This window comes from Bubalus kerabau, chromosome 6 (assembly GCF_029407905.1).
Source record: "Bubalus kerabau isolate K-KA32 ecotype Philippines breed swamp buffalo chromosome 6, PCC_UOA_SB_1v2, whole genome shotgun sequence".
In the NCBI taxonomy this organism is placed as follows: Eukaryota; Metazoa; Chordata; class Mammalia; order Artiodactyla; family Bovidae; genus Bubalus; species Bubalus kerabau.
Genome location: NC_073629.1, coordinates 67876091 through 67888728, shown reverse-complemented (window position 1 = coordinate 67888728; position 12638 = coordinate 67876091). Strand labels below are relative to the sequence as shown.

The following is a 12638-nucleotide window of genomic DNA, read 5'->3' as shown; positions in this document are numbered from 1 at the left end:
TGGAAAAGGTCAGTTTTCACTTCAATCCCAAAGAAAGGCAATGTTAAGAATGCTCAAACAACCACACAACAATACTCATCTCACACACTGGCAAAGTAATGCTCAAAATTCTCCAAGTCAGACTCCAACAGTAGATGAGCCGTGAACTTCCAGATGTTCAAGCTGGTTTTAGAAAAGGCAGAGGAACCAGAGATCAAATTGCCAACATCCACTGGATCACTGAAAAAGCGAGAGTTCTAGAAAAACATCTACTTCTGCTTTATTCACTATGCCAAAGCCCTTCACTGTGTCGATCACAACAAACTGGAAAATTCTGAAAGAGAAGAGAATACCAGACCACCTTATCTGCCTCCTGAGAAATCTGTATGCAGGTCAAGAAGAAACAGCTAGAACTGGACACAGAACAACAGACTAGTTCCAAATAGGAAAAGGAGTATGTCAAGGCTGTATATTGTCACCCTGCTTATTTAACTTCTATGCAGAGTACATCATGAAAAATGCTGGGCTGAATGAAGCCCAAGCTGGAATCAAGACTGCCGGGAGAAATATCAATAACCTCAGATATGCAGATGACACCACCCTTATGGCAGAAAGTGCAGAACTAAAGAGCCTCTTGATGAAAGTTAAAGAGGAGAGTGAAAAAGTTGGCTTAAAGCTCAACATTCAGAAAACTAACATTATGGCATCTGGTCCCATCACTTCATGGCAAACAGAGGGGAAACAATGGAAACAGTGACAGACTTTATCTTTTGGGGCTCCAAAATCACTGCAGATGGTGACTGCAGCCATGAAATTAAAATATGCTTGCTCCTTGGAAGAAAGCTATGACCAACCTAGACAGCATATTAAAAACCAGAGACATTACTTTGCCGACAAAGGTCCATCTAGTCAAAGTTTGGTTTTTCCAGTAGATACCAAAGGAACATTTCATGCAAAGATGGGCTCGATAAAGGACAGAAATGGTATGGACCTAACAGAAGCAGAAGATATTAAGAAGAGATGGCAAGAATACACAGAAGAACTGTACAAAAATGATCTTCAAGACCCAGATAATCACGATGGTGTGATCACTGACCTAGAGCCAGACATCCTGGAATGTGAAGTCAAGTGGGCCTTAGAAAGCATCACTACAAACAAAGCTAGTGGAGGTGATGGAATTCCAGTTGAGCTATTCCAAATCCTGAAAGATGATGCTGTGAAAGTGCTGCACTCAATATGCCAGCAAATTTGGAAAACTCAGCAGTGGCCATGGGACTGGAAAAGGTCAGTTTTCATTCCAATCCCAAAGAAAGGCAATGCCAAAGAATGCTCAAACTAGCGCACAATTGCACTCATCTCACATGCTAGTAAAGTAATGCTCAAAATTCTCCAAGCCAGGCTTCAGCAATACATGAACCATGAACTTCCTGATGTTCAAGCTGGTTTTAGAAAAGGCAGAGGAACCAGAGATCAAATTGCCAACATCCTCTGGATCATCGAAAAAGCAAGAGAGTTCCAGAAAAACATCTATTTCTGCTTTATTGACTATGCCAAAGCCTTTGACTGTGTGGATCACAATAAACTGTGGAAAATTCTTCAAGAGATGGGAATACCAGGCCACCTGATCTGCCTCTTGAGAAATCTGTATGCAGGTCAGGAAGCAACAGTTAGAACTGGACATGGAACAACAGACTGGTTCCAAATAGGAAAAGGAGTTCGTCAAGGCTGTATATTGTCACACTGTTTATTTAACTTATATGCAGAGCACATCATGAGAAACGCTGGACTGGAAGAAGCACAAGCTGGAATCAAGATTGCCAGGAGAAATATCAATAACCTCAGATATGCAGATGACACCACCCTTATGGCAGAAAGTGAAGAGGAACTCAAAAGCCTCTTGATGAAAGTGCAAGTGGAGAGTGAAAAGATTGGCTTAAGGCTCAACATTCAGAAAACAAAGATCATGGCATCCAGTCCCATCACTTCATGGGAAATAGATGGGGAAACAGTGGAAACAGTGTCAGACTTTATTTTTCTGGGCTCCAAAATCACTGCAGATGGTGACTGCAGCTGTGAAATTAAAAGACGCTTACTCCTTGGAAGGAAAGTTATGACCAACCTAGATAGCATATTCAAAAGCAGAGACATTACTTTGCCAACAAAGGTCCATTTAGTCAAGGCTATGGTTTTTCCTGTGGTCATGTATGCATGTGAGAGTTGGACTGTGAAGAAGGCTGAGCGCCAAAGAATTGATGCTTTTGAGCTGTGGTGTTGGAGAAGACTCTTGAGAGTCCCTTGGACTGCAAGGAGATCCAACCAGTCCATTCTGAAGGAGATGAGCCCTGGGATTTCTTTGGAAGGAATGATGCAGAAGCTGAAACTCCAGTACTTTGGCCACCTCATGCGAAGAGTTGACTCATTGGAGAAGACTCTGATGCTGGGAGGAATTGGGGGCAGGAGGAAAACGGGACGACAGAGGATGAGATGGCTGGATGGCATCACTGACTCGATGGACGTGAGTCTGAGTGAACTCCGGGAGATGGTGATGGACAGGGAGGCCTGGCGTGCTGCGATTCATGGGGTCGCAAAGAGTCAGACACGACTGAGCAACTGATCTGATCTGATCTGACCTATGGATGTGAAAGTTGGACTATAAAGAAAGTGAGCACCAAAGAACTGATGCTTTTGAACTGTGGTGTTGGAGAAGACTCTTGAGAGTCCCTTGGACTGCAAGGAGATCCAACCAGTCTATCCTAGAGGAAATCAGTCCTGAATATTCATTGGAAGGACTGATGTTGAAGCTGAAACGCTAATACTTTGGCCACCTGATGTGAAGAACTGACTCACTGGAAAAGACCCTGATGCTGGGAATAATTGAAGGTGTGAGGAGAAGGGGACACCAGAGGATGAAATGCTTGGATGGCATCACCGCCTCAATGGACATGAGTTTGAGTAAGCTTCAGGAGTCAGTGGTGGACAGGGAAGCCTGGCATGCTGCAGTCCATGGGGTCGCAAAGAGTTGGACACAACTGAGCGAATGAACTGAACTGAAGCATGCAAAAATATGTATTCAAGGATTTTCACTATCCTATTGCCTATATTAGCAAAAACCAAAACCAAAAAAGATAGAAACAAAATCACGACCCATCAGTATTATTTTTTTTCACCAGGAGTATGGATTATATAACTTTCATTAAACAGAGACAAAAATGTTTTAATCAAAGCAGATCCTGAAACTAAAATGGAATCCAATTTTCTTCTATCTCCCTCTGGTGGAAAGTTTTCTCAGTCATATTACAAGAGCAAAGGGGCATTTCATTTACCTCTAGTCATCCAGTCAAGACTAAAACTAATTCAAACTAGGAGGGTCAGGGGGGAGGGGTAGTTGGAATACACACACACACACACACACACACACACACACACACACGTTTGTGTGTGTGTGTATATATATATATTTAATTTGAATGAAATAACATGAAAGAAATGTATGTTTTATACTTTCAACTCAGCCATTCCTGGTCAAATTTCATAATTTTCCATTTAAGAAAGTACAATTTACTGAACTCTCGCTCTAGTAAATCTGAGTTAACGTGTAAGAGTGTTAGTTGCTCAGTCATGTCCAACTGTTTGTGACCCTATGGACTGTAGCCCACCAGGCTCCTCTGCCCATGGAATTTTCCAGGCAAGAATACTGGAGTGGGTGGCCATTCCCTTCTCCAGGGGATCTTCCCAACTCAGGGATCAAACCCAGATCTCCCCAGTAGCATTGCTGGTAGATTCTTTACCGTCTGAGCACCAGGGAAGCCATTAATGTGTAAAATATTGCACAAATATGAAAACAGCAGTTGTGAAATACTCAGTGGTAATTCTTTTTCACCCTCAGTTTCTCTACGGAGACCCAGGTTGCTGAGATTAGAGAGGGGCTATTTCAAGAACATGGAAGTTCCCAGAACAAGGAAGAGTTTAATATGTGTGTGGTATAAGCTAACGCTAACAGGCTTCTATTCTAAAGGAGCCTTTTCGAAATTAGCTGTCTGCACATAGGCAGTTATTCCCTCTTTTAAGAATTTCCATAGAGAGACTAACTGGAAATGCTCCTAAGTTTCCTACACTTCCCTGGTGGCTCAGAGAGTAAAGAATCTGCCTGCAATGAGGGAAACCCAGGTTCAATTCCCAGGTAGGGAAGATCCCCTGGAGAAGGAAATGGCAACCCACTCCAGTATTCCTGCCTGGAAAATCCCAAGGACAGAGGAGCCTGGTACACTACAGTCCATGGGATCACAAAGAGTCAGACACGACTGAGCAACTAACACTTTAGTTTTCTACAAAACAAGTTATCCTCTCAAACTGGTGGATCATGGCCTGCTACTTCACAGTTTTGCCCAATTTAAGTGATCACTAAAACCTCTCTTCTTATCATGAGCAGCTTTTGTTCAATTCCTTTATAAAATCTCTTATGAGGTGGTAGCATATAAAAGGTATTTGTTCCTGAAGAACAAGAAAATGAGTCATATACCTGAACAACAAGGAAATGAGTCATGAGACATGTTACTATTCTATTTAATCACAATAACATAAAAGTAATGTCTTCTTCTAAACATTTCTGTATAACTTGAATTTTCTACAATGATCATTTATTTTTGTAAACAAAAAATAAAAAATTTTTTAAGAAAATAGCCAAAGTAGAGAGTTTCTATAAACTAACATTATAGATAAGAAATATTCAATGTAAGTTACTAGTTTCTGTCATTAGAATACCACTACACTTCATAAAATACTTCCTTTAACAACAGGATTTCTAGCTTATCTTTCTATTTATTTACACATCACCACTTGACAGATATATTGGAAGCAAAGAATATTATTAGTTGATGTGGTCAATTAAATATAGCCATAATTTCTGTTACAAGAAATAAATTTTACTCTTAAGAATTTGATTCACACAAAATTTCTCAGACATATATCTAATGTAAACAAGGCAAACCTTTATAGAATACTTACCAAAACTGCCCAGTTGTTTGTATGGCCACTTCTAAAGAACTGTTCTGCTTGATCCTAGTAATCAAATAATAGCAAAAAGATTAGAAGAAAGTCAAATTTCCAAGAATAAAGACTGATAAAGGGCAGTTAAGATACATGGAATTTTTAGTTACAATAACAATAAGTCATCACCACACAAGTTTATAAATATTCTAGTATTTGACTTTATGAAAGACAAAATAATTTTATTTGAGGGGTTATTGTGAGAGGGGCTGTTTTTAAACATTTTATCTCAAATACAGTCAGCTCTTCCTCATATGCTTCCAGTTTTCCATTCAGTCTTTAAATTGTGAATGACTTATTTCATGTCTTCATTCTACACATAACAATATCCTTCCTGCTGAATAGGAATGAATATTGAATGCTTCCTATTGTTTTATTTGAACTCACCAATATATCTGATTGAATACATTCTCTAGCATATTTCCATGTACCATTTTACTATCTGTTAGAGTAAATCTTAATTACATTTGCCATCAGAGAACATTAAAAATCTCCACATCCAGTACCATCCAGACACCTAATGAATATGATTTTTATTATGCATTAAAATAACAGTGAATATAAACCATAATGATCTCAGATCTGCTCCTAAACAGCATTAATTATGAAAACAATCAGACTGCCTGGATTCAAATCTGGACCCTACTACTTACTAGCTGTATAAACTTAGGAAAGCTGCTTAACTTCCTGTGCTTCCGCTTCCCCATCTATGAAATGGTAGCATTATCTGACACACAGAATGTAGGAATGGTGATTGGAAAATAATAACTACAAAACAAATATTAGCTCTTTTAATTTTCAGCTAGGAAGAAAATTTCCAGAAGAATGAAATTAAAAAATCACTCGAGTGCATGTGTCTGTGTTATATATATACCTGTTATGGCTTATGGACAATCCAGAATGAACTTTTTGGCCAACCTAACCCAATATATATATCTCTTTTTAAACTACTCAACAGTTAAACAGATGCTAAAGAAAACAACATGCATTAGTGAGCTAGGAATCTGAAGATCTGGGTTTCAGCCCAGATCCTAACCCTTACCTGGCTGTGAGACTAGACTAAGTCATTTAGCTCTCTGGACTTGATTTTCCTCATGTAGAAATGAGAGCTGACCGAATAATCTCTAATGTCCCTTCTAGCTCCGAAATTCTCACATTTTTAAGACTTCAGTGAAAAAAATTGAGATGTCAAAACTCTTTTGTGGTTGTTAAAATAATATAGACACTGCAAAGTTATTCAATCCACATATGATTAGTGGAGTACCTATTATGTGCCAGGTACTATGTAAAAAAAAAAAAGCATGCTGCTTTCTCTCAAGAATCCCTGAGGTCAATAAAGACAAGCATGCTAACACATTACACTACAATATAACATTCATTCATTCATCACATTCATTGGGTACCACGCGCCAGCTACTGTTCTCAATGCTCAGAACACAACAATGGGCGAAACAGTGCTAGTACTTGCCTCCAAAGAGGTTACTAGACACACATCAAACAGATAAGGACAAACTACAAATTCTCTAAAGGTAAGATATACAGTATCATAAAAGAGTATAACAGGGGGACCTGGCCTAATCAGGGAATGGGAGGGGGAGCCCAGCAGGGATGGCGGGGGAGGTTTCTCCAGAGAGATTTGGGTGACGATTCAACAGATAGAGAGGGAAAATAATTCCAGACAGAGAGAACATTACCCGATTGGCAGAAGGGACCTTAAAGGTTCTAGAAACTAAAAGGAAGATTAGCATAACTAGAAGTTTTAAAGAGAGAGAGGGGAGATAAAACCAGAGTTGCAGGCAGGAGCCTATGGGTCATAACCAAGATTTGGCTCTTTATCCTTAAAACAACATTAAGGTATATATAGGTGACATGGTCAGACTGTGTATTTAAAAGTTACGCTGTCTGAGGCTTGGAGAACCGACTGGATTGAAGAAATAATGACCTGAGGCAGACCAAGCAGGCAGCTATTGTCCTATAAATGAAAGATGATGGAATAATAGTGAGTACAAAGTATACATGGCTTATAATATGATAGATGAGAGCTATACTAGCCAAGTGCACACAGTACAACAGTAAATGCAAAATACAGAATAGGGAAAGGTTCTACAGGGGTTAGCTTTCACTGCATTTTAGTAAATAAGCAAACAAAGAAACAGGAAGAACAACACATCAGAATGTAAAAAAAACACAACTATATAACTACAAAAAACAGTAATAATATCCAAAACAAACTATACAGAATAATCTGCTAGAATATATAAGAAAAATAGAATTTCTATACATATTTATATTATCTAGACAACATGCTTCATAGTGAATATATAAATTAGCAATAATTCATGAATATAAAGAAAGCATGCATGCTTTCTTTTTAAAATGGTAGAGTTGCATATTTAAAAAGCTTTCAGCATTAGTCTAAGCTCAAGGTCTGAGATCAGTCCTGGGTGTTCATTGGAAGGACTGATGCTAAAGCTGAAACTCCAATACTTTGGCCACCTCATGCAAAGAGTTGACTCATTGGAAAAGACCCTGATGCTGGGAGGGATTGGGGGCAGGAGGAGAAGGGGACGACAGAGGATGAGATGCCTGGATGGCATCACCGACTCGATGGACATGAGTTTGAATGAACTCCGGGAGTTGGTGATGGGCAGGGAGGCCTGGCGTGCTGCGATTCATGGGGTCGAAAGGAGTCGGACACGACCGAGCGACTGAACTGACTGACTAACGTCTGAGATGGTGGGGAGAATGGGCTCCTATATGAAGACGGGAAAGTAGGCAGAGACTAGATCATGATGTTTACACTTTACTCCGTGCAAAAACACTGAAAGGATGCAATTTGAAGAATAATCTGATCAAACTTACTTTGATGAAGACTAAAGAGAAGGAATTTGGAAGCCTGAATAAAACAAGCTAAGGTTGCTGAAATAGTCTAGGCAAGAAAACACGAGGGCCTGCATCAAGCGAGTGGAACTGAAGAAGTGAAAGCAATTTTAAATATTGAGAATACAGAATTTAGTGATGATTAAAATGTGAAATAAAGAGAAGGGTTCATTTTTTTTTTTTAATCCTAGGTTTCCAGCATAGGAGAAACCCCACAGGAGGTGGGGTAGGTCCGAATATAAAACTCTGGACACAAATTTTCAAACGTCTGCTATTCTGAAAAATTATGTTAGAGATGTAGGCGGCAGAACTGGACGAAGGTATTATCAGAGTACAGGGGAGAGTAAAGGCTTTATATCTGGCCAGAACTTAGTGTGAGCCAAAAATAAAACACTGTACCCATCTGATTCCTAGTAGAGCGTTGTAGCTTGGTAGCTGGGACGTAGGCGCGGCACTCTAGAGCTGACCTACTAGCGACTGCACGCTCTTCGGAGCAAAGGATCAGGCCCTCTCCCGCCGCCCAGGACTTGATTCTTTTCATTCGCCATTTTAAAAGGCTGAAACAGACAGTCACCGTCCTCTCCCGTTCCCTGCGACACCCTCCCCACAGCACAGTCATCTTAATAAGAGGCTGATGGGTGATTCCAGGAGGCTTCCCTCCGTGGCTGTGTATCGGACATCTGCTGGACGCTTAAGGCCACGACACAGCTGTCCCCCGCAGGGCCCTGTTGTTCAGAGGGCCTGACTCCTACCTCGATCTGACTAGCGGCCAAGCTGCCGAAGGGTAAGAGCAACAACCCTGCCAGGGCAGTCAAACCCTGGCTGAGAAAACAAATGTCGACCATGTTTGCCGGCTTCAGCGCACCCGGAGAGGCGGGGCGAGTGCCGTAAAGCAGCGCGGGGCGGGGTTTGCGTAGTTCCCCCCCCCCCCCCCTTTTCTTTGCGACACCTGCCCCGCCTCCTAGAGAGCGGCCCCCTCGCCAGCTTTCAAAAGCCCGCGCTTTCCGCAGTCCTTGCGTTTCCCGGGTAGCAGGGACTGAGTCTGGCCCTTGAGGTAAATTTTCAGGTTTTGTATAATAAAATGGGCGTTTTAAAACTTTTTTGAAAAGCAATGGAGAAAAACTGTGAGCCTATAAACCTTAAGAAGCTATTATTTCCTTTTTTGGTTAGTGTTGCCCATTCTTTGACTATATGAAACATGATGTGATGTGGAGGAGTAAGCTTTGGGGTACAAAAAGGTGGTTAATTGGATCAATTGCAAATGAAAACATGGGTGAGCGCTCCAACTATTATATTTGGGGTCTATTATCTGTTAAACGTATGAACATGGAGAAATTAGTTACATTTTTGTTTATTTTGTAATTATAGAGCTAAAACATCTTAGAGTCTGAGGATTTAATAAATCGTGTGTATTCATTCCATTATGTTTATTATATTCATTTAGTTTGCATCTAGCATGACATAAAAGTATTTATGCTGCTTCATAATCTTAGTAATTTTAACATTTAATGTGACATGGATATCTGAACCTTACTGAGGCCTCAGCCAAAGTAACTGCCCGTCTTCTGGGCAATACACAGTCTCTAAATTTTAGTATTAAAATAATATTATAAAGAGTTATCTTTGGACAGTTTTTTTGCATTTATGAATTGTTTTCTTTGGATAATATTCCTGGAATGAGTATCTTGAGTCAAAAGACACAAAAGCTTTAGTGGCTTATGAATGATGTTGCTTTCCAAAGTATACTAATTTACAATGCCATCAAAATATGTAACTGAACACCAAAGTATACCATTTTTTCCCCTCTCAATTCCTTGGTGTAAAATGTTACCTAAGGTAGTTCTAGTTCTTTAATTACCATCAAGACCTTATGTTGTGGGTTTTTTTAAATAAAATATCTGTATGCCCTCTAATGTAAAATTTATGTTCATAGCTTTGTTTTACATGTGCATTTGAATGATATCTTTATAAAGAAGTGATATTGACCCTTGCCATAGTTTATGCTGTTGCTTTTCCCAGTATCTTGTCTCTCTTTCTATTTTTGTTTCTTTTGCTTTTGCACTTTGTATGACCTTTAATGTCAGGCTTAAATCAGATTTCATGCTTTCCCTGATGAAGATAAGAAAGTTAGCACATGTCCAGCATGTCTTGTACCTGAATGCTTCAAGTTCATTTAGGTCTCAAATCAAAAGTTTTATTTTCTTTTAATTTTATATTTAACTCTTCAACTATCTGGAATATATTTTAGTATATTCTATACCTCATGCGAAGAGTTGACTCATTGGAAAAGACTCTGATGCTGGGAGGGATTGGGGGCAGGAGGAGAAGGGGACAACAGAGGATGAGATGGCTGAATGGCATCACTGACTCGATGGACGTGAGTCTGAGTGAACTCCGGGAGCTGGTGATGGACAGGGAGGCCTGGCATGCTGCGATTCATGGGGTCGCAAAGAGTCAGACAGGACTGAGCGACTGATCTGATCTGATAAGATTTTATAAGATGTCAATTGCTGCATAACAAACCACCCAAAACTTTGCGGTATGTCCATACCTAGATACACAAGGATGTAGAAACGGAGACATGATTCTGTGGGAGCCATTGCACTAATGATCTACCAGTACTTTTATCAAAATTAGTATTTAATTATCCAATATAATTTTCTACATAATGCTAACCTTTCTTATTGACTCCTGATATCTTTTCTATTAAATTCTTATAAGAAATAGAATATTTCTGGACTCTTTTCAATTAAAATAATTGTCTAGTTTGGGGCCAGAGGTATGTTATTTTAATTATTGTTGCTTTATCATGTTTTGATATTTGGCCATTAGGGCTAACCATTTCAGTATACTTCATTTTTCACAAAATTCTTTGATTAATTCTCCTGGTAATTTTCCAACTGAATTTTATAATAATATTTATAAAAATTACTTTTTGGGGTTTTTTCAATGGGATTATGAAAATCTCTTAAGTTTGAGAGAAACTGACATCTTTATCATAATCTCTTATTCAAGAATATCATTAGTTCTGTTCAGTTCAGTCGCTCAGTCGTGTCCGACTCTTTGCAACCCCATGAATCGCAGCATGCCAGGCCTCCCTGTCCATCACCATGGAGTTCACTCAAATTCACGTCCATCGAGTCGGTGATGCCATCCAGCCATCTCATCCTCTGTCGTCCCCTTCTCCTCCTGCCCCCAATCCCTCCCAGCATCAGGGTCTTTTCCAATGAGTCAACTCTTCGCATGAGGTGGCCAAAGTATTGGAGTTTCAGCTTCAGCATCAGTCCTTCCAATGAACACCCAGGACTGATCTCCTCATAGTTTCATTTATTTGTGGTTCCTTTTTCAACTTTCTCAATAAAACTTTAAGTCAAAGGTCACTAAATTAAGCTACTTTGTAAGCATTTTTAACATTTGTTGTTATTCTTATTAGATTTCTTTTATATTATGTAGGAAGTTCAGTTCAGTCACTCAGTCGTGTCTGACTCTGCAACCCCATGAACTGCAGCATGCCAGGCCTCCCTGTCCATCACCAACTCCAGGAGTTTACCCAAACTCATGTCCATTGAGTCAGTGATGCCATCTAATCATCTCATCGTCTGTCATCCCCTTCTCCCCCTGCCTTCAGTCTTTCCAAACATCAGGGTCTTTTCAAATGAATCAGCTCTTCACATCAGGTGGCCAAAATACTGGAGTTTCAACTTGAACATCAGTCCCTCCAATGAATACCCAAGACTGATTTCCTTTAGGATGGACTGACTGGATCTCCTTGCAGTCCAAGGGACTCTCAAGAGTCTTCTCCAACACCACAGTTCAAAAGCATCAATTCTTCAGCACTCAGCCCTCTTTATAGTCCAACTCTCACATCCCATACATGACCACTGGAAAAACCATAGCCTTGACTAGACAGACCTTTGTTTACAAAGTAATGTCTCTGCTTTTTAATGTAGGAAACACATAGATAAATGATTATAAGTAATATCTATAATACTATGTATTCTGATCAGTTATTGTTGATATGTAGGTCATATTTTGTGTCCAGCTGCTTTTTCATTCTTTTAATAAGAATTATTTAATTATCTTAATACTCAAAATTATTTAAAACTTTTTTGACAACTTGCTTTGGCTTTCCTAGTTTTACAATAATGTTATCTGAAAATTATCTTTTTTCTCTTCCTTTCCAATATTATTGCTTATATTTCATTTTCATGGTTTATGTTATGATTTTAATATAATTAATAATATTGATAACAGAAGACTTGAAGATTTTCTTGCTTCATTTTAATTTTAAAAGAATGGCTTTAGCACTTTTCCATTAAGTCTGCCATTAGCTCTTGGATTTGAATAAATACTCATTGTTATGTGAAAGAAATAGATTTCTATTTCTCTTTTTTCACTGAATAATTAATTTTCAAGTATAGAGTGGGCAGTTTCACACTTCAATGTAGAACACATGAGCAGTTTTAAACACCACTCAAAGTGGGAAATAATAATTTTCAATCTGTTAATATGTGAAATAGCATAGTTTAAAATTTGACTAGAATTGTTAGCCATACTTGTAGATAGAAAACCTATGACAAACCTAGAAACCTTATTAAAAAGCAGAGACGTCACTTTGCCGACAAAGGTCCATATAATCAAAGCTATGCTTTTTCCAGTAGTCATGTACATATGTGAGTTGGACCATGCTGCTGCTGCTGCTAAGTCGCTTCAGTCGTGTCCAACTCTGTGCG

General features: G+C 39.2%; 1 protein-coding gene across 4 annotated transcripts in view; it reads right to left on the bottom strand.

Annotated features, from left to right (window-relative positions):
- The window catches only part of PIGK (phosphatidylinositol glycan anchor biosynthesis class K), a 144076-nt gene extending 135270 nt beyond the window's left edge, over window positions 1–8806 (bottom strand). For all 4 annotated transcript variants that reach the window (XR_008715849.1, XM_055585435.1, XM_055585433.1 and 1 more), the window contains exons 1-2: window positions 8658–8806; window positions 4984–5037 (exon numbers count right to left, since the gene is read on the bottom strand). Coding sequence is in view for 3 of the 4 variants with exons in the window: in XM_055585435.1 (XP_055441410.1) it covers window positions 4984–5037; window positions 8658–8750 (147 nt within the window). In the remaining variant the exon portion in view is untranslated. The remainder of the gene's footprint in view (window positions 1–4983; window positions 5038–8657) is intronic.
- Window positions 8807–12638: the final 3832 nt, after the last annotated feature.